This window comes from Taudactylus pleione, unplaced genomic scaffold (assembly GCF_031769625.1).
Source record: "Taudactylus pleione unplaced genomic scaffold, aTauple2 ptg000016l, whole genome shotgun sequence".
Lineage (NCBI taxonomy): Eukaryota > Metazoa > Chordata > Amphibia > Anura > Myobatrachidae > Taudactylus > Taudactylus pleione.
This window is the reverse complement of record NW_028284418.1, coordinates 9,684,409-9,705,447: the sequence shown is the minus strand read 5'-3', so window position 1 is coordinate 9,705,447 and position 21,039 is coordinate 9,684,409. Positions and strand designations below refer to the sequence as shown.

At 39.2% G+C, this 21,039-nt stretch overlaps 1 protein-coding gene across 2 annotated transcripts; it reads right to left on the bottom strand.

Annotated features, from left to right (window-relative positions):
- Positions 1–980: 980 nt before the first annotated feature.
- On the bottom strand, positions 981–19,596 carry SSTR2 (somatostatin receptor 2). 2 transcript variants are annotated; one of them, XM_088474530.1, is made up of 2 exons: positions 19,322–19,596; positions 981–5,182 (listed from the first exon to the last, which is right to left on the bottom strand). In XM_088474530.1, the coding sequence occupies exon 2, from the start codon at positions 5,093–5,095 to the stop codon at positions 3,989–3,991; it is 1,107 nt and encodes a 368-aa protein (XP_088330656.1). In that variant the 5' UTR covers positions 5,096–5,182; positions 19,322–19,596; the 3' UTR covers positions 981–3,988. The 2 variants fall into 2 exon arrangements, with proteins under 2 accessions (XP_088330656.1, XP_088330657.1); XM_088474531.1 differs by lacking the exon at positions 19,322–19,596 and adding an exon at positions 18,951–18,970.
- Between the last annotated feature and the right edge of the window lie 1,443 nt (positions 19,597–21,039).

Here is a 21,039-nt window from a genome sequence, read left to right as displayed (position 1 = left end):
AGGCTGGATTTCCGCTGTTTCTGTTAACACCTAGGTGCTAGGTTGTGGAGACCAGAGGCTTGGTACTTGATGTGATTTTGTACTATATTCAGACCCAGAAGAGCAAAACCAAAGGTGTATTGTGGTGCATATCAGGTGCACCACATATTTTGTCTCTAGTGGTGGCAGCAATTCAGTGGCCTGAACGAATATTCATGAGAATTGTAGCAAAGAGAGTAGTGATGTCACTGAGGCACTTCAAAATTAGATGATCGACAACTCCCATTCTCATGAATATTAGTTCAACCCACAAAATGACTGCTTCTTCTCCACATAATCATAACTGCTACATAAAATGTCTGATACATAGGAATGCTTATTAAGCAAAGTCTGCATATTTTAAATTCATCATCAGTCAGATGTAGAGTTCAGTAAATACAGTATGCCATCATACCACCCTAGGAAAAAAAATCTATTTGCTAGTGTGGTGGTGCCACAAGAATCTATTTCACCTTGGAAAAGCCAAAAGCTTGCCAACCACTCCATTTGTTGTGCATGGTTAAACAACAAAAAAGTGACAGCTGTATAAGAAAATGGAAAAATCCATGACAAAATAAACTGTATTATAAATAGAGAACCATGGGCCTTGCTAGAGCGATTAGAGGTAAAAAATAAACTGATATTTAAAATAAGAGCTTATTTAATTGTACATGTCCCGTGCTCCCAATGGGCGTAGCCGTTGTGTGGGCTGATTCAGTATTCAGTCTATTATCACTCTATAAAGTACTGTACCTCATGCCTCAGTGATGTCACTAATCCATTAATACAGTAGGTTGAATATTGGTTCAGACTAAAAAATGGCTATCTCTGCTGTGTGCAGATAATGTGTTCATTTTAAAGGAGAACAGCAATCAAATATGGTTAATGTCTAAAATTTAATTGAAGATTGCAATTTATTTTATTACAAAATGTACATAATTTTGATTATATTTAATATTGTTATTGCTTCTTTATGCTTACCTATTACACTGCTGTGCAAAGTGTAATTTGTCACCACAGGAACACGGTGGCAAAGGCAACACCTGCAAGTTATTAAAACTGACACCTCGAAATTATAAATAGAAGCAACATAATAAAACAAGAAACAATTATGAAAACAGTATATTTTTCTCTCATTAAATAAATTGCAAAGATCAATTACATTTAATCATACACAACCAACAAAGTTCTATTTTCAAAGCACAGTAGATTCCTTTGGAAAATCATGAATGTGTATCAGGCATTGCTGACTAATGTGGTGATACTGAACCTTCTATTAATGCAACTCTACACTGTTAAAAAAGGTTACAACATATGGTTTTAATGTCGCTACAAGCCTTTTTATAATGTAATCACTTCCTGAAAATATATAACAGAAAATGTAAATATGACAAATATATCGCATATGTAGAATAAAATTTTTGTTAGTGTACCCGTGTCCTACATTGTTACTCAAGAGGGAGCAATTTTATTCTATTTATCAAAATATATACCACCTTTTAATTCAATAGGAACCACTGGCAAAATGTAATTCCTTCCTAGTGAATTTTAGCATTTTCATAAATATTGGTTTAACCTATAGAAATATTTACTATCACCAAGCTATCTTTGCTTCAGTGATGCCACTGTGTTCTAGTAAATGCATAGGCTGTGTTCTCATGAATTGGTCCAGCATACAAAATATCTGTCTCCACTGTGTATAGGCAACAGTACATCTGAACAGGGTTAAGATGTACCAGATAATACTTAATACTTTAACAAGGAAACAGTGTTGTACAGATAGGAAACGATTGGACTGTTTCAGCAAGCTGGCACAAGTGGAACGCGTTGTGACAGGTTAGGACAATTTTGCTGTGCACATTAACTTCCCTGATTGTACCACAGGGATTGTGCTGTTGCATACCTCCAAGCAGTTATCCAGGCCAAAATAAACCCAACAACTTATCCATTCATATGTTGCACCCAAACCGCCTAAAGGTACACTTTCAACCAAACCCACCCACTTTCTGGTGGAGCTTCAATCCACCCACTTCATTGCAAGTTCCTTCCTTTTCAAAGTCTGTTATTCAGGATAGCTGGGCACAGTTCAGATTAGCTGTGTTAATGGAATAAAATGTCAGTCACTAGGTTTCAGTTCCTCTGTGAAGGTGCCTGTTTCAGAACATAAGACAGAAGAACATAGGAATAAAAGACAATTTCTCAATAGTATTCTTTATATTGGGCACACAACCACTTCACCATACAAGATTTATACTGCTTTTGGCTTATCTGTTTTGTGTTTTGTTTTTAAGCAAAGTTAAATAGGGATCTCCAGTAGTGCAGTGTGCGAAGTTCTTCTCACTGCTCTGTACAAATTGCATTATTATTATTATTCATATTAAATATCTCCACTAATCTAGAGCTAGCGATTGAAAACATTTGACTCTTACACAGGCACAGTGGCCAACAGTACATGTTGTACCTGCAGCTTTACAGTAGGCATTTTGCTGTTTGCTAGTCTACAGAGCAGGGTCTTTTTTGTCTGCGCAAGGTGATCACCAACCTTTCCATATTGGAATCTTGATGGTCAGGTCAAGAAGCAAAAAAAGTCAGTTGTTTTATTAAATAAAATATAATTTTCTCATCAGTTTATTAGCTTATTAAAAATTTTCATTGTAGTCTTTTTTCCTCTTTGTGGCATAGAATCCTCTGAGCTTATTCTTAATACAGAGTAGCGGTTCTCAGAAACACCCAACAGAATATGGGCCAGTTCGCTAGGCTAAAGTGCAATGTGTGAATAAAGTGCACAGTTATCATTTCTGATGCCAAAAGGGAAATGCCGTCTTCTAGGAGAAAAATAACTCTTACATTTTGTGCCTTTATTCTTCAGTGACTATTGTTCTAGTCATGTGTTTCGATATTGCTAAAAAGGAAGAAATAATAATAAATAATTACTGATATGTCATTTGGTGTATGTGTGCCTATATATACATTATATATACATATAGCTATAAAAATATACATGAGTTCATTCATATTTATGGTAACTGATCCTTCGTCTGATAGTGACAATGTAATATGTGTTAGAACGAAGTAGGGAAATTTAAACATGTGTAACATAAGGCTATCCTTAATCTGAAAATAAATCAAACATGGGCTTAAAAAATGGGTAGTCTAGATCGAGTGAATGGTTCTTATCTGCTGTTAGATTCTATGTGTGAGATAAGTCAGTGGTGGAAGTTGCAGGGTTACTGAGTACAACTTAAAACATTAAAGGCAGCAAAAAAATACAACTGGTTTCTCAAAGTGTAAGAATGTGGCGTATTCCATAGATTGTTGAGAATGTGGGCATTGTATGGTGGATAGTTGTAAAGTGATGGCATTTATAAAGTCAGTCCATCACCACTGCATGTAGATATATGTCAATTTCCACATCAGATCCTTTCTACTTCTTGGAAATAACTTTATCTAATGTAAAATAAAATCATTCCAATAAAATATATCATTTGTCTTTGAAATCAGAGCTACATCAAATATCTGCAATCGATGTAGTTAATCTTTTTAAAGCCACAGACCCAAATTATACTTCTTAAAAATGTATCCTGCGTAACATGGTCTGCTGTTGGTTTATATAGATATTAGAATATGAATAGTTAATAAAAACATTCTAGACCCTTGGCAAAGGATCTGGCAGTGAAGTTTTTAGACGGAGGCCACAGATTTGAAGAATAGAATCAAACAGCACAAATATATATGAAGTCAGTGACTATAAAACTGTTTTATGGTGATTTCCAGAATTCCACTGGTTCAACGATCACTTGAATACAAATGTCTGAGAGCTAAAATAAAATCTCCAGCAGATTTTCAGCAATGAGCCGATTATTTCACCTTCTAGATGTTTGCTCCTGTACTAAGCCTAGATGTTTGTAGGAGAAATTGCTCATAAGCAGAGCTTTATATTTTCCATTTCGACGAGTTAAGCCGTTTATACTTAGATACTAGTTTGGAGATCGCCATTAAGCAGTGTGCGCTGTGTTTCTGTGGTTTCATTTAACCTGGATTTGTCTTGTTTGCTGTCACTTCTGTCTGCTTCGTCCATGCCACTGACCTTGGACAAGCACAGGACATTCTGAAAGCTCTTTTTGAAGTTGTCAGAAAGAAAGGCATACAGGATGGGATTGGCACAACTGTTTGCATAACTCAGAACCACAACAAAATCCCACATGGCCTTCAGGCCTGGAGTTGGCACTATCAAGAGAGATACAGATGAGACATTAAAGATATAGAAAGGGAGCCAGCAAAAGATAAAAACTGCTACCACTATGGATACCATTCTTGTAACTTTCTTTTCTGATCGTTTTCTCTTGGAGGAGCCAACTCTTATGCCAGATGATTTAACTTTGATAATGATGAAGAGATAGCAGAGGCAGATAATACTGAGTGGAACCAGAAATCCTAAAATGAAAGCATAGATTATAAAACCAGTATACCAGTTGCCAGAGTTTCCAGGCCAGATAATTGTGCAACTGCCTCTTCCACGGTACATTTGCACACCAGCATAATTCATGATGGGCATGATCACCAAAAGTGAGATAGTCCAGACAGCTGCATTGACCATTTTAGCAGTCCTTGGTCTCCTCCATTTTGCAGACTTGATGGGATGAACTACTGCAAGGTACCGGTCTATGCTCATGACTGTAAGGCAGAAGATGCTGGTGAACTGGTTGATGCCATCTACTGTCATGACAATTCTGCAGATAACTTTGCCAAAGGGCCAGTGAACCAAGGCTACCTGCATAGCCAGAAAGGGCAGACCGAGCATGAAAAGTTCATCGGCTATCGCTAAGTTGAGAATGTAGATATTGGTGATGGTCTTCATCTTGGCATATCGGAGTATAACATAAATAACCAATGTATTTCCACAAAGTCCTATAATGCACACTACAAAGTATATGAATGTGAGGACAGCATTGCTTGTCATATCATAAAAGTGTGACGTTTCATTCATGGATACATTGCTTGTTGTTTCCATAATGTAACCCTGTGATACTGGAGAAAAGTATAATTCTGTGATATTGGGTAAGTCTGAGTAATCCATCTTGCTGTCGTCTGTAAGGAGTAAAGATACGTGTCTATTCAGTGTTCATGGCAGTTTCTTGAATGCTTTTGCGCAGTCTATTTAGAACTAAAATAAAACACATACAAGCATAAGTCATTACACAAAACAGCACTTGTAAGATGCAACTGGTTGACTAATCTCAATCTATCCTAGTTGACGTTACGTCAGCAAAACTTGCCCTTATTTACATGTATAACAAATTCTTAACCTGTAGTGTCTCTTTAACATATATCAACCTGCCAATATCTAAAATTAGATATATTTTGTATTGCGCACCAGATGTTATAAGTCCAGGTAGATGGTGGTAAATGGTCTCAACGCATTTCGCTAAGCAATGACCAATCAGCTTCATCACACTCCTGATGAAGCTGAGCAGTCATTGCTCAGTGAAACACGTTGAGTCCATTTACCACCATCTGTGCTGCTCTCAATTGGGACTTTGTGGCGAGAGCCCTAATTCCAATTTCCTAACATACGGATGGTCTTTGATGGATTCATTAATTTCATATATTCTACAATTAATATGTATTTTTATTTTTCATTATTTGATTGTTTATATGTATATTGGGATGTTTTATATGCTTGTCCTTTATGGATTTATAGGAGATTCGTTTTGTGCACTGATGTGCGTATTTTAGTACAAAAAATTACCAATTGGTTATTTACAAAACCGTCCATCTTTATTTAATTTATAACATTACAGCACTGGTTTCTCTATTATATGTGTTTTTCTCTTCATTGTTGGGACTGACCATCCCTTTACCAGCAGCTCTTGTGACAGTGCATCGTCATTGTATATTGTTATTAGTCCCTCATCTAAGAGGATAGGAGCCGCCGCTGATCGGATCCCAACATGATTCTTAGTAAATCTCCCGTCATCATTGTATATTTGTTATTAGTCCCTCATCTAAGAGGATAGGAGCCGCCGCTGATCGGATCCCAACATGATTCTTAGTAAATCTCCCGTCGTCATTGTATATTTGTTATTAGTCCCTCATCTAAGAGGATAGGAGCCGCCGCTGATCGGATCCCAACATGATTCTTAGTAAATCTCCCGTCGTCATTGTGTATTTGTTATTAGTCCCTCATCTAAGAGGATAGGAGCCGCCGCTGATCGGATCCCAACATGATTCTTAGTAAATCTCCCGTCGTCATTGTATATTTATTATTAGTCCCTCATCTAAGATGGTAGGAGCCGCCGCTGATCAGATCCCAACATGATTCTTATTAAATCTCCCCCCTATGGTCTTTCAAATAAACAATATTTTTTATATATCTTCAGGCCGGCCACTTCCCTACCTCATTACCTTCTTCCTTAACATCAGCTAACTCTCCTGACATTCTGCTCTGTCTTATTGACTTTTGTTAAAAGTAACACTTATCGTACCAAATATTTACATAGAGATCTAATCAAAATGGATTCAGCAAAACTTATTACCAGATGGTCTAAGGATAATACTTGTTGTTCTTCACACAAGCATATACTACTCCATTTTGAGTTCACTAAGAACACCTTTGTTCTCCAATGTTACAAGAGTTACATTTAAAAACCATAAATAGAGCTTATATAGCTTATGTCAACTTCAAAGGAAATATATGGTACCAGATGAAACTGGTTACTGCCCCAAGTCGCTGCTTCTCTGTTTCCTTTTATCACAACTTTTGGGAATGTACAAAGATCAGACGTTTCTGAAACAAATTATTAGTCTTCCTTAACACTTTATACTGAATTACTGTGCATTTAGATCCTCTGGCACAGAGACAGTTACGTTACCTATAAAAGTTATTTTAGTAAAATGGATAAAAAAAGTCTTCCCCACTCCTTAGCTGTGTGAAAAGATGGTTATTATAGCTACTATACTTCGAATGACGTTCCACCTTACCAGACATGAAAAACGGAATAATTAATTTTATGAGAAATGGAGCATGTATACTGATCATTTGGAGCCTTCAGTTTAAACACATTTTTAAATTATATGAAAATACAGAATGGTATTTACTAAGAAGGGTACACGATTCCAATTGACCCTTTGCATCGCCTAATTGTTGAAATTTGTTATCTTTGACGACATGTCTAGCGTGGACCGCTCTTTGTAAATTTTCCCTAAGTACACCCCCCTCCCCAATACATCCTTACAAATGGCACTTTATGATATACCCAAAACAAACTTACTTTGTATGATTGTAGTTTATCATTCCCCTCTCCTCCCTCTCAACTTCTGGTCCCCCCTGTGTTTTCTTTCCCCGCCCTGTTTTTGTCGCTATAATTTATTTATATTATAATGCCTTACTATTGTATTTCCCAGATGTATATGTTGTAGTTGTGACACTTTCTTTATTTTCATATATTTGTATTTTACTTAGCAGGATTTGTTTTGTATTTTCTTGTTTTGTTGTATTGATGTGTAGACGATTTATTTCTGTATATGTGAATGAAGGAACTATTTCCCTTTCTTTTTCTTGTGATCACTTCCGCAACATTTACATTGCATTCCATGTCCATAATCATTTTATTTGTTACTGAAAAATCCTTGATAAAGAGATGTTTTTAAAAAAATAATATTATATATATACAGTCAGGTGCATAAATACTGGGACATTGACAGAATTGTCATATTTTGGCCTCTATTCACCACTACAATGGCTTTGAAATGAAACAAACAAGATGTGCTTTAACTGTAGACTTTCAGATTTAATTTGAGGGTAATTACATCCAAATCAGGTGAACGGTGTAGGAATTACAATGGTTTCTATATGTGCCTCCCACTTTTTAAAGGGCCAAAAGTAATGGGACTATCAACTCAAAAGCTATTTCATGGACAGCTGTGGGCTATTCCCTCGTTATTTCATTATCAATTAAGCAGGTAAAAGGTCTGAGGTTGATTCTAGTTGTGACATTTGCATTTGGAATCAGTTGCTGTCGACTCTCAATATGAGATCCAAAGAGCTGTCACTATCAGTGAAGCAAGCCATCATTAGGCTGAAAAATCAAAACAAACCCATCAGAGAGATAGCAAAAACATTAGGTGTGGCCAAATCAACTGTTTGGAACATTCTTAAAAAGAAAGAACGCACCGGAGAGCTCAGCAACACCAAAAGACCCGGAAGACCATGGAAAACAACTGTGGTGGATGATAGAATTATTTCCCTGGCTAAGAAAAACCCCTTCACAACAGTCGGCCAAATCAAGAACACTCTCCAGGAGGTAGGTGTATATGTGTCAAAGTCAACAATCAAGAGAAGACTTCACAAGAGTGAATATAGAGGGTTCAACCTAAGATGTAAACCATTGGTGAGCCTCAAAAACAGGAAGACCAGATTAGAGTTTGCCAAACAACATCTAAAAAAGCCATTACAGTTCTGGAACAACATCCTATGGACAAATGAGACAAAGATCAACTTGTACCAGAGTGATTGGAAGAGAAGAGTATGGAGAAGGAAAGGAACTGCACATGATCCAAAACATACCACCTCATTAGTGAAGCATGGTGGCGGTAGTGTCATGGCATGGGCATGTATGGCTGCCAATGGAACTGGTTCCCTTGTATTTATTGATGATGTGACTGCTGACAAAAGCAGCAGAATGAATTCTGAAGTGTTTCAGGCAATATTATATGCTCATATTCAGTCAAATGCTTCAGAACTCATTGGACGGCACTTCACAGTGCAGATGGACAATGACCCGAAGCATACTGCAAAAGCAACCAAAGAGTTTTTTAAGGTTAAAAAGTGGAATGTTATGCAATGGCCAAGTCAATCCCCTGACCTGAATCCGATTGAGCATGCATTTCACTTGATGAAGACAAAACTGAAGGGAAAATGCCCCAAGAACAAGCAGGAACTGAAGACATTTGCAGTAGAGGCCTGGCAGAGCATCACCAGGGATGAAACCCAGCGTCTGGTGATGTCTATGCATTCCAGACTTCAGGCTGTAATTGCCTGCAAAGGATTTGCAACAAAGTATTAAAAAGTGAAAGTTAGATTTAGGATTGTTTAGTTTGTCCCATTACTTTTTACCCCTTAAAAAATGGGAGGCACATATAGAAACCGTTGTAATTCCTACACTGTTCACCTTATTTGGATGTAATTATCCTCAAATTAAATCTGAAAGTCTGCAGTTAAAGCACATCTTGTTTGTTTCACTTTAAAGCCATTGTGGTGGTGAGTAGAGTCCAAAATATGAAAATTCCATCAATGTCCCAATATTTATGCACCTGACTGTATATATTGTGGTGAGAGTGGTGGTCTCTCACCTGAATTGCCCACATTCTGGTGGGACCGGCTCCCTCCAAGGGAGAGGAAAACAAGTCCGGCACATCCTGCAGCTACATTAGAAGTTTGGAACTCTGGGCTGCATGGCTCAAAGTGGAAATATGGAATTCCGGGTTTTCCAGATGACCCAGAGCCAGCAGGAAATCAGCAGCAGAGGAAGAGTTTAAAACTCTCATTCACCTAGCCTAAATAGGGGCCAGCGAGTAGGGCCAAGTGACTGTAGTGCCAGGGACCAAGGGCTATGCCGGGAGAACATGACCAATTATAAACACTAGGAGTGCTGGGACCTTTTATGTGCATTTACTTATTTTTTGTATGTACCTGTGTTTCCAGGCCTGAGCCTGAGTATGCTGATTGTCTGCTGCCAGTAAAAAGACACTTTGTATTCACCGGAAATCTGCCTACCAAGTCTATATTTCAAGTACCCGTTTCAATTAACAAAATGCAAAGTGGATGAACATAAGAGAAATCTAAATCAAATCAATATTTGGTGTGACCACCTTTGCCTTCAAAACAGCATCAATTATTCTAGGTAAACTTGCACAAAGTCAGGGATTTTTGTAGGATTATAGTCGTATGTATGATTAGCCAATCATACCAAATAGGTTATAATGGTCATCATTTTCATATGTAGTTTGAAACACTGGGCCTGATTCAGACCCGTACGCTAGATGTGTATGCTCGCTCCCAGCGTATGCAAATTCGGCTAAGTGACGGCAAGGCAGACGATCGCATGGCAAGGCAAATGCACGCCCACTATGTCTTGGCATGCGATCACCTTGTGTACGCAAGACGCCAACCAGCCTGTCTTTAGACGCCCACTAGCGCACGTCATCTCCAGGAAGTGTATGCAACCATCGGTACATCGGGTTCCTTCGGAAGTGAACGCAGCGCTTGAGGTTGACTATACCCTACCGCAAGCACTGCGAGCACTTCAGTGTATAATTCAACCAGGTGACGTGCACTATGACGATATCTGTTAATTATGCACGCCTCTGAAACGGCATTAAAATGCTGAGGCACGCCTGCATTCGCACCTCCACTCCCCCGTTTCCAGTGGCCTGCATCTGTTACCACCCACAAACGGCTTGACCTGTCACTCATTCAGCTGGGCTGTCTATGCTTGGCGAGTGTATGCTTCCCGAACGCTCAGACTAGTTTGCACACGCACACTGCGATGCATACACATGCGCACATTGCAAAACATCGCTAGCTACGAGTAATCGCTTGTTAGCGAACGAGTCTGAATCAGGCCCACAGTCATTAACTGAAACAGAAACAGCTTTGTAGCAGGTGTAAAACTGGGTTAGGAACAGCCAAACTCTGCTACAAATGTTAGGTTGTGGAAGACAGTTTCATGTCACAGGTCATACACCATGGCAAGACTGAGCACAGCAATAATACACAAAGTAATTATACTGCATAAGCAAGGTTCTTCCCAGGCAAAGATTTCAAAGCAGACTGGGATTTCAAGATGTGCTGTTCAAGCTCTTTTGAAGAAGCACAAAGAAACGTGCAACGTTGAGGACCGTAGATGCAGTGGACAGCCAAGGAAACTTAGTGCATCAGATGAAATTTCAACTTCCCTTCGAAATCGGAAGTTGTCCAGCAGTACTATCAGCTCAGAACTGGTAGAAACCAGTGGGACCCAGGTACACCCATCTGCTGTTCAGAGAAGTCTGGCCAGAATTGGTCTTCATAGAAGAATTGCAGTAAAAAGCCATACCTACGACATGGAAACAAGGCCAAGCGACTTAACTATGCACAAAAACATAGGAACTGGGGTGCAGAAAAATGGCAGCAAGTGCTCTGGACTGATGAGTCAAAATATTTGGCTGTAACTGACAGCAGTTTGTTCGCAGAAAGGCTGGAGAGCGGTACAATAATGAGTGTCTGCAGGAAACAGTGAAGCATGTTCGAAGTTTCTTGCAAGTTTGGGGCTGCATTTCAGCAAATGGAGTTGGGAATTTAGTCAGGATTAATGGTGTCCTCAATGCTGAGAAATACAGGCAGGTACTTATCCATCATGCTATACCATCTGGGAGGCTTCTAATGGGCTCCAAATTTATTCTGCAGATAGACAAAGACCCCAAACATACAGTCAATGTCATTAAGGGGATGTAGTTAAAATACCGACGGCCGGGACACTGTCTGCTGAAATCCTGGCGTCGGAATCCCGACCCGGGATTTAACATAAGCAGCTAAATTCCAACAACAGCCCACAAACCGACACCGGAATCCCAACAGAGGACATCCCGATCGAAGGCAACCCAGAGTGCTCTTAGCAGTTAGCCGCGGGGGTGGTTGAGGGTTAGCTTTAGGTACCACAGGGGGGTTAGAGTTAGGTTTTGGGTGGGGGAGGTTAGGCTTAGGCACCACTGGGGGGGTTAGGGTTAGGCACTAAGGGGGAGGGTTAGGTTTAGGCACTAATGGGAGGATTAGGGTGTGGAGTGGGGAGGGTTATTATTAATAGGGTGCAAGAAGGGAGGGTTAGGGGGAGAAGGGGGATGAGTTAACATACTTACCTGACCCCTGTCAGAATTCCCAGCACCATGATGCCACTGCCGGCATTTTGACGGCAGGCATCCTGACTGCCAGGATTTCATACCAAATCTGTCATTAAGAACTATCTTCAGCGTAAAGAAGGACAAGGAGTCCTGGAAGTGATGATATGGCCCCCACAGAGCCCTGATCTCAACATCATCGAGTCTGCCTGGAATTGCATGAAGAAACACAAGGATTTATCAAGCCTACATCTACAGAAGATCTGTGGTTAGTTCTCCAAGATGTTTATAACAACCTCCCTGCCGAGTTACTTCAAAATCTGTGTGCAAGTGTACCTAGAAGAATTGATGCTGTTTTGAAGGCAAAGGTTGGTCACACCAAATATTGATTTGGTTTACATTTCTCTTCTGTTCATTCAGTTTGCATTTTGTTAATTGATAAAAATAAACTATTAACACTTCTATTATTGAAAGCATTCTTACTTTGCAGCATTTTTTCCACATCAGCCTAAAACTTTTGCACAGTTCTGAAGTAGTGCAAATGCACATGATAAATAAGAAATTGGAATAAATGGATATAACATAATACAGTACAGCCACAATCAGGGCACAATACATGCCAACATGGCCAAGCATGTGTGGGCGTAGCCACGTTCAGTTGGAAGGTCGGACCTGAGATTATTGGCGGGCCCTGTGTGCAATGCTTATGAATGAAGTGTTATCAGTTGGAGGGGTCAATACACAAGTAGCGAATCAGAAACTGCAAAACGGTACTGCATATTTTTATACCAGGATTCTGGTAAACACAAAGATTACGACTAGTAAGAAGTTATATGACACCTGCATGCCAAGTCTAAAGCTGGGTATGTACCCGGCACGACATCGCCGGCGACAGGACCCTGTATGCGGCAAGTGCATACACACCTGCCGATGCCGGGTATGACGGTGGGGAGCTATGAGTCATGCTGCATTCTGCAGCATGGCATCGTTAGCAACATCCCCTCTCTGCCCTGCAGCAGGGCCAATTGGGGATGTCGCTAGCAACCCACAGGAGCTCACGTATCATGGGTACACACTAGACGATGTACCCGATATGTCATTCCGATCTGCGAGATCAGACGACATATTGTCTAGTGTGTACCCAGCATAAGATATGCACATTTTGGTGTAAATGTTAAGTAAAGATATTTATTATACAAAAATTTACATATGTTTAACTCATTTTTGCTGTATATATAGCTGCACTAATTCTGTTGTAAAAAGTACCCCCTTTGTTCAGCTTGGGTTTTAGCTATGAGCATCTTAACCAGCAACACCACTTGAATTCATATTCCATGGTACATAAGAATACACTCAAAATACGGCCCCTAAGTACATTCCAGCACAAAATCCATACTGTGAATCCTATAGTGCCTGATAATAGTCCGTATCAACATTATCTGTACTTTGTGCATAAGTATTATTGTGTTTCCTCTTCCTTTTACATCAATACCTGCTTAATGATGTAATAATTGATCCTCCCTTCCCCGATCCTTATGTAGCCTTTTCTCTTTGAGAACATTTATGTTACATTAATAAAGGAAATACAATTATTTTATAAAAAGTACCATGTGGCCCTGTATAATATATGTAAATATTAAAAATATTTTCCCAAAATGCATCCAAAAACTAAGTTTGTTTTTCCTAGAGTAACAATGTTAGATTCAAATAAGAACACAACTATTAGTAACAAGATATCTTAGGTTTAACGTATATAGGGGGCAAATCAATTCGGGAATGTAATTACTTCGCACAACGGCGATAATACCCAGGGTTAATTAAAGGGACTGACTCTGAGTCGCATGCAAAGTGGCTGAAGTTGCAGGCAGTCACGGTAATCTGCTTTACTACCTTATGCTAATGTGAAAAGTCGTTCAACTAATGCAGAGGGGTTTGTATGTCTGCAAGCAGAAACCCGCTCCACCCATTGATTTTACGCCGACTGCCGTTATCATCAGTATAACGGCAGTCGGCGTACAGCCCCATGCTAGAGATATATTGCTAGAGATATATTGAAAACAGGCTTCCCTTCCCCGTACACACAGAGCTTTTCATACACGCTCATGACCCTCCCACAAGTCAGGGTGGTTATGTGCGATTGCATTGTTACCACCCACTTCCCGCCCCGAATCTCCCTATTTCACAGAAATACAGGTCTGGACAAGTTCCGTCTGACTCAAAATAGGATGGAGATAGGTAAAAGTCAGTATAGGCAAAAGTCAGTATATTTACTTCTGTGTGTGCGCTGTATGCAATAACTCCGGTGTGTGTCAATGCACACAGATCCATCAGACTCAGGCCCAAAATGCCTTTGGTAATTAATAAGCAATCCATTGGTAAGCTTTCCCTTAAATACATACATGCCTTCTCTCCCTGAAGTCGCGAGAGGCTCCCGATTTTTCGGGTAACCCCCCACACCCCCGGAAGGGTAGGCATTTCTCCTGCATTCTGCCCACTTCCTAGTGAAGTGGGCAGAATTGGGAGAATTTCCGTGGCAATCGCGTGTCCCAGTGTAGTTGGTGGGGCTTGACGCAATTCTTCAAGAATAACGGCTTACACGCACCATCAGGCCCCACCCCATCGCAACTCATCTGCTTCTCCTCCCCAGGCTTCTCCCGGGTAGGAGGAAAAAAAAGTAGGCAAGTATGCTTAAATAACACGTAAAATAAATAATGTAAATCAAAATAGGTGCTCATTTAAAAACAAATTGCTTAAAACAGTAAAAATAAAGAAAGGTGTCTGATGCACTTTTTTTTCTTATTATTTTAATTGTCAATAAAACAATTTCTCAAAAGAGAACATTATTACTATACTGTGTTTGTATTTGGAGTATGCAAGGTGGTATTTTAGGCTTCTTTTTACTGTTACCTTTAAATAAAACCATTTTGCTAGAAAAAATACTAACTTTCAAAGAGATGCTGCTGCTTGGCAATTAGTTTTTTAATCCATAGACATAACAAATGGCATCACAGCTACCACCCACACACTCAAAGTGTTCCCTGACTACATGGGAGGTAGCTGCAACGCCTGGGGGAGGTAGTCACCGCCAGTCACACAGCGCAATAAAAATGTGTACTTTTTTTGGCGCAGTGAGCGTGATGTCATGATATCTGTGCCACTGAGAATGAAGAACAGAGAAGGAGCCACCAATGTGGAGAAGAGGAGCAGAGCAAGCAGAAGATCCATGGTAAGTTTGGTAGCTGGCGAGACCTGGCAGGGGGGTATCAATGGAGAGACACAGGAGGGGCGAGCTGAAGCTGCTGGAGAGATGCAGGGTGGCAGGAATGCTTTGACTTTTAAGAGACATGGGGGGGACCTGTGGCTATGGAGAGACACAGGGAAGGCATTTGAAGTCATGGAGAGACACAGGAGGTGGGGAAGCTGAGGCTGCTGGAGACACAGGGTGGGGGAATGCTGTGCCTATGGAGAGACATGGGGGGAGCTGTTTCTATGTAGAGACATGGAAGGGATCTGAGACCTTGGAGAGACAAGGGGGAATATTTGAAGCCATAAAGAGACATGGGTGAAGATTTTAGGCCATGAAGAGATGGGGGGATATAATGCCATGGAGAGACACAGGGGTGATCTATAGCCTGGGAGAGACACAGAAGGGATGTTGATTTTCAACAAGTTTTAAGAATAGCAGGAAAAGGCTGTGTGGGGCTCAAAAATCTTCTTTAAGACATAAATTCTATTAAAAAAATGACACGCATTGAATGATAACATTGGTTATATTCATACGCAAACAGCTGTCTTCCAGATCATGCGATCACCTACCAGTTACCATTTGCCAAGGAAGGATCAATTTTTTCAATGTGCCCCATTGCAGAGAAACCACCATACAAGTAAGAAAAGTTTCAAGCCGACAGGCCTGTACCTAGCAGGTGGGGGAAGGGGGGTGCTCAAAAAACGTGAGTGTACCGAGTCCAAAGATTTCTGTTGCCAGCCCTGGTCTCCAGCATGACTGTGTCACTGCATAGTGGGCGGGGCTGGTGGTGAGATAAGCGCGCCAAACTGGGCATCTGCCGTCATCCGCAGTGAGGACTCCTATACTGAGTGAGGATAATATTGTGGTAACTAGAATGTTAAGGAGAATAACAGACTGATAAAAGCAGGTAGGTTATTTAAAAAGAAAAATCGGTAACAATTGAGTCTCTGCTGGGAGGAATATCTTAAATTAATATCACACTATGAAAATTCCTAAAGCTTAAGGGGGCACCTAGACATCCCCCAGACCCCTGGCCGTTCACTTCAAATTTCCATTCTACAACATTGTGTATGTGCATGTGGTAATACATGTTTTACCTTTCTCTCACATTTCTCTAATTTTGTGTTTCTAATGTATATTTATTTGAGTATCAATAGGTTATAAGAATTCAGCCAGAAGTTTAAATAACAATTTAGTTGGGACACCAATTTTTCACTTGCCCTGGGCGCCATGGACCATAGTTATGCCTCTGTTTGAATCCAGTGCTTGTAGCAATTAATAGTTTTGAAACCACCTCCATACCATTTCACAAAAGATTTCATATTAGTCACTTATTATATGGAGATTGCTTAGTAACAAACTAGATCAGTGGTAACTGTTTTCCATTGTTGTTTTAGCAATGTGTACTGTGATGTCTGTTCACTGAACACCAATTGTTTCTCTATGACCACATCACATTCAATATCCCCTTAATTAGCCCATTGCTCAGAAAAGGCAAACATAAAATTGTAGCCACACAATTTCACTAAGGTTTTTCCATACTCCAGAAGAGGCAAGGTTTCTTCTACGCTGACATTACACTGTACATACAGACATGTTTAAAAACCCAACAGAACTAACAAATAATAGCTGTAACCCATAGTAACCAAGCAGACATTAGATCAGGTGTGTGCAATCTAGATTAATGAAGACAAATATTTGATTAGCTGTTATGGGTACAACATAGGCTTTTTAGTCATCCTAATGTTGCATTTATGTTGTGTGTGCAAACATGATTTTTAAAGTATCCACTGTATTAGCCAGTAATCTGTATACATACAGTATAGAGCAAACACTGCTTTTGCTGGAAAAAATACGGTAGTGTCTTATTAAATTTGTTTCTTCTGGGCTTTTATATATTGAAGACTGTTGATATTGGAAAAGGTGACAAAAGGTAAACCAGATAGAAAAAACTAATAACCACCTCTTTTCCTAAAACAGTCTCTCCTCCTCCTTGTGTCCTTTCCCTATGTCTATAACTAACCCATCCTACAATTTTCCTCGCTCACCAGTCATCAGTTCCATGAATTTAATTTTTTAAAACTGTTGGTTACATAATAATGCAACAGCCTAATTAGTGCCCACACAATTATGACACAAGTCAATCTATTCTATCCTGTATCTCTCAATACCCACATACCATGATAATCAAAGTAAAAAAATGAGTTGTCTTTAATTGCGCGAGAGAGGATTTCTCATCTGTGAGAAGCATTACGCTGAATGCTAGTGATTTACCAGCTACAGGTTGTAAAAACAATGAAATGCAGACGCAGCATCTATATTACTGCAGAATATATGGCTTCTTGTTACTGTTACAACTAATGTTTCAATTGGACCCTTTCATATCACTCTCATAATCTTCATACATTATCTAGTACTTACATTTAATCCTGGCTGAGATTTGTTTTCTGTAGCTCTCATGGTTGCCTCTTTATATATCCTCACATTACACCATATGAAATGTTCCTTGCATTCATCCTGCTGTTGCAATCTATGTAACTTGTATTGCCATAATAAATATACATGTAATTCCACCATAAAACCGGGGGATTAGTCTCACACTGCTAATGCTCTGTTGTACTTTACTTATAAACCAATATTGGAATATTTCAGAGAGATTTTGCCTCTTCTGATTGCTCACAGTCTCTACAGAGGTCTGGCAGATACAAAAAGCAATCAGTTATTTCCAGCTCTCTAAAAGACTATTGATTTTGTATCATGTTCTCACTCTAATAGGAAACATTTCAAACACTTTAGTAAATCCTGCTATTGTTATAACGCTTCATCTCCAGCCACTAACGTGTGCCAAACAAGCACCTGTCTGAACTATGTTATGGTTAGATACATTATACATTGTATAAGTGGAAATCCATGGTCCATCCAAAAGCTTTTTTAAATAATCTATAGACTGTGCTTTGTATGCTCATTTTAATAAGGGTTAAAATGAATGTAATTGAAGCCATCAACAAGGAAAGCTACACTATAGTAGTAAATATTACAACTTTAATATTACTTTTGGGAAACATGAATTAGTATGCCAGAGTGTTAATGGATTACATTGCCTCCTTTCTTTATCAGGGCCCCAATTAGAAAATAAAATGATTCTATGCGTGTTGCTTTCTATTTACAGCTGAATCATTCCATTAGGTACACAGCAGTACAACATGCCAACTAGTTCTCATCAGTATTTCACAGAAAACATTTGTCTTCCCAGAAAATCTAATTGCCAGGTCCGTCAATTGAATAAGGATGATGCGTAATAGATAGGACAACAAAGTACTTCATTTTCTTATCTGTAATCTTTGTTTGATGTTTTTTAATCATTGAAAGACGGTTTACCCACTTACTCCTATTTTTCCAGTAAGTGCAAGAAAATGACTGATATACTGTATATATCCTGTCTACAAAAGCTGGTATATCATGCTGGTACTTGTAGTTCTACAATATCTGTTGAGTCACTAGTTGCTAATCCTGCCTGAATTAGAAGAAATGACTGAGTTGGGAAAGTGACAAATACTTATTAGCACCACAGAAAGCAAGCACTGAGCATGTTCTATGCATCAAAGGACATGTAATATATAATAAATATTAGTGCTGTTTTAAACCCATGGTAGCTAGCAAAGCAAATGTTTTATTCCCTGCACTGTTTTCATTCCCCAGTGAAGTAATACATTTATTCGTGAATGATGTGCTTTACGCTTTGCATCCTAAACATATTGCACAGCTGGCTTACTATGGCAGAGCCTCTGGGTGAAATCACAAATCTTCTTACCGCAGTTTGAGGTCTTCCAGCTAGCCTTTTAGATATAATGATTCCAGTACACTGTCTTCCAAGCAAAACAGCTCCCCACTCTTTGTCATTAAAGCCACACATCAGATTAGTTGAAGTTGCAATTTACTTTGAGCAAATAAATATATATATATATATATAATATATATATATATATATATATATATATATATATATATATATTGAGAGAGAGAGAGAGAGAGAGAGAGAGAGAGAGAGATATCACAAGCTAAACATTTTGTGCTGTAAGTGGAGCACTAATGATAAGTAACATGTTTTATGTAAATGTGAAAAGCAGAAATAGAAGCATTGGAAACACAGTTTTGAAATACAACCAAAATGAACGTACATACCTGTGTAAGGTGACCACAAGTTTTAAGAAGCATTAGAGAATCTGCTGCTTTCTCCAGTAGTTAAACTGACAAAGTGCGACATTCTGAAGTTTTCAACCAGTGGCAAATCAGTACTGAATGGTTCCCAATACTTTTTAAATCATTCAAGGATATTTGAATATATGATGGTGTATGATTGTGTATATGAGGGAGAACAGCCCTGCGTATATTTGTAAAGTGACTCCCCCCCCAGCTGGCCCTATGCAGCACAGCTCTCCCAGTCTGTGTGTGCTCAGTCTGAAGCTCCCTCTGCATCTGAGGTTGTATCCAGGAGTAGAGAGAGGAGTTCGCGCAGAATTCCTCCTGCTCACACACAGATGGTGCTCAAGCTATACGATCTCTCAGAAGAGTATTGCACGCTAGGATGAAGACAGCATCTCTCTCTCTCTCTCTCTCTCTCTCTCTCTCTCTCTTTGAACCCCCTCCTGCATCACCACTGGTAGCATTCAATAACTTTGCTTGTGTGTCTTTCTATAACTATTCATATATAAATAATTTATCCATGTAAAGTTGATCATATGCTCCTTTTTCTGCATAAAATACACATTTTGTTACCAAGCAAACACACACAAAAAACATGGTTGTGTCCATATCCAGATTCTGGAACATCTTGTGTTTAGAGAGGTGGAATGAAGAAGGATTGGGGCGTGGAAGTGTAGGCCGAATACAGTAAAGGCATTTTGACATAAATGCTACTGATGTAGACCTGGATATAGAAGTATAAAGCCTGTCAGCAGGAGAATCTCTTATGAGTGTTTGACCCCTGGTGCAAAGTATACACTGATGATGATGATGATGATGATGATGATGATCAGCAGCCGCTGGTGTATATGCTGCTGTTGAGAGCTGTACACAGTTTGAGATGCGTCCTGTTCCGCATACAGGTTGACCAGTATCCTATCTTTGCACACATTTTACACTTGCACTTTTGACAAGAAATATGTTCCAACTCTGAGACAACCCTTGTATGTGATTTTGGCTGTCCTTTTTAGTGCTACTGTAAGTGTTAGTATACAATCATCCACAAGCTGTTAGATTAATCCATATATACTTGAAATAGAAATATGAGTATATGAAATTTATGGATGTATGAACTGTCTACTCAGTAATTTCCAAGACTCATGTTTTTTCTCTGGAACTATTTCCCCTTGTTTATTAGAATTATTTTGTAATATAAGCAAAATGCTTTTTTTTTGTACCTTCATACATATTGCATGTTATATTGAAGGGAAGTTGTTATTGGTATTGAGTTATGATTCTATTCAGTGGCCAGATGCATTTACCCGAGAACAGTGTGTCCTTGAAAAATATTATATCATTATATGTTTAAATTTAAACCGGTGTCAGTAAGACTGGGCTATATCTCTGTAAAGGAACAATGCAGTAGACTCAGCTAAAGCTTTTGCTCTGATAACATATTAGGCAGATAATGTTTCTGAATGCTTGGCACAATATATGGCGGTTATACCTGTAAGAGGGATTTTAATGATTCTTGGAATTAGATTTCTTATGTTTCATAAAATATTGGTGTTTAGGGTAAAATCGGCATAAGATCATATAACCAGAAATGTATCCGGTTGGCAGGTCGACTGTAACCATGTCGACATTAGAATGACAGTTCAAAGGTTAGGCATAGGTGCAACTGGGGGAGGGGGGGTTTGGTTAGGTCGTGGGAGAGG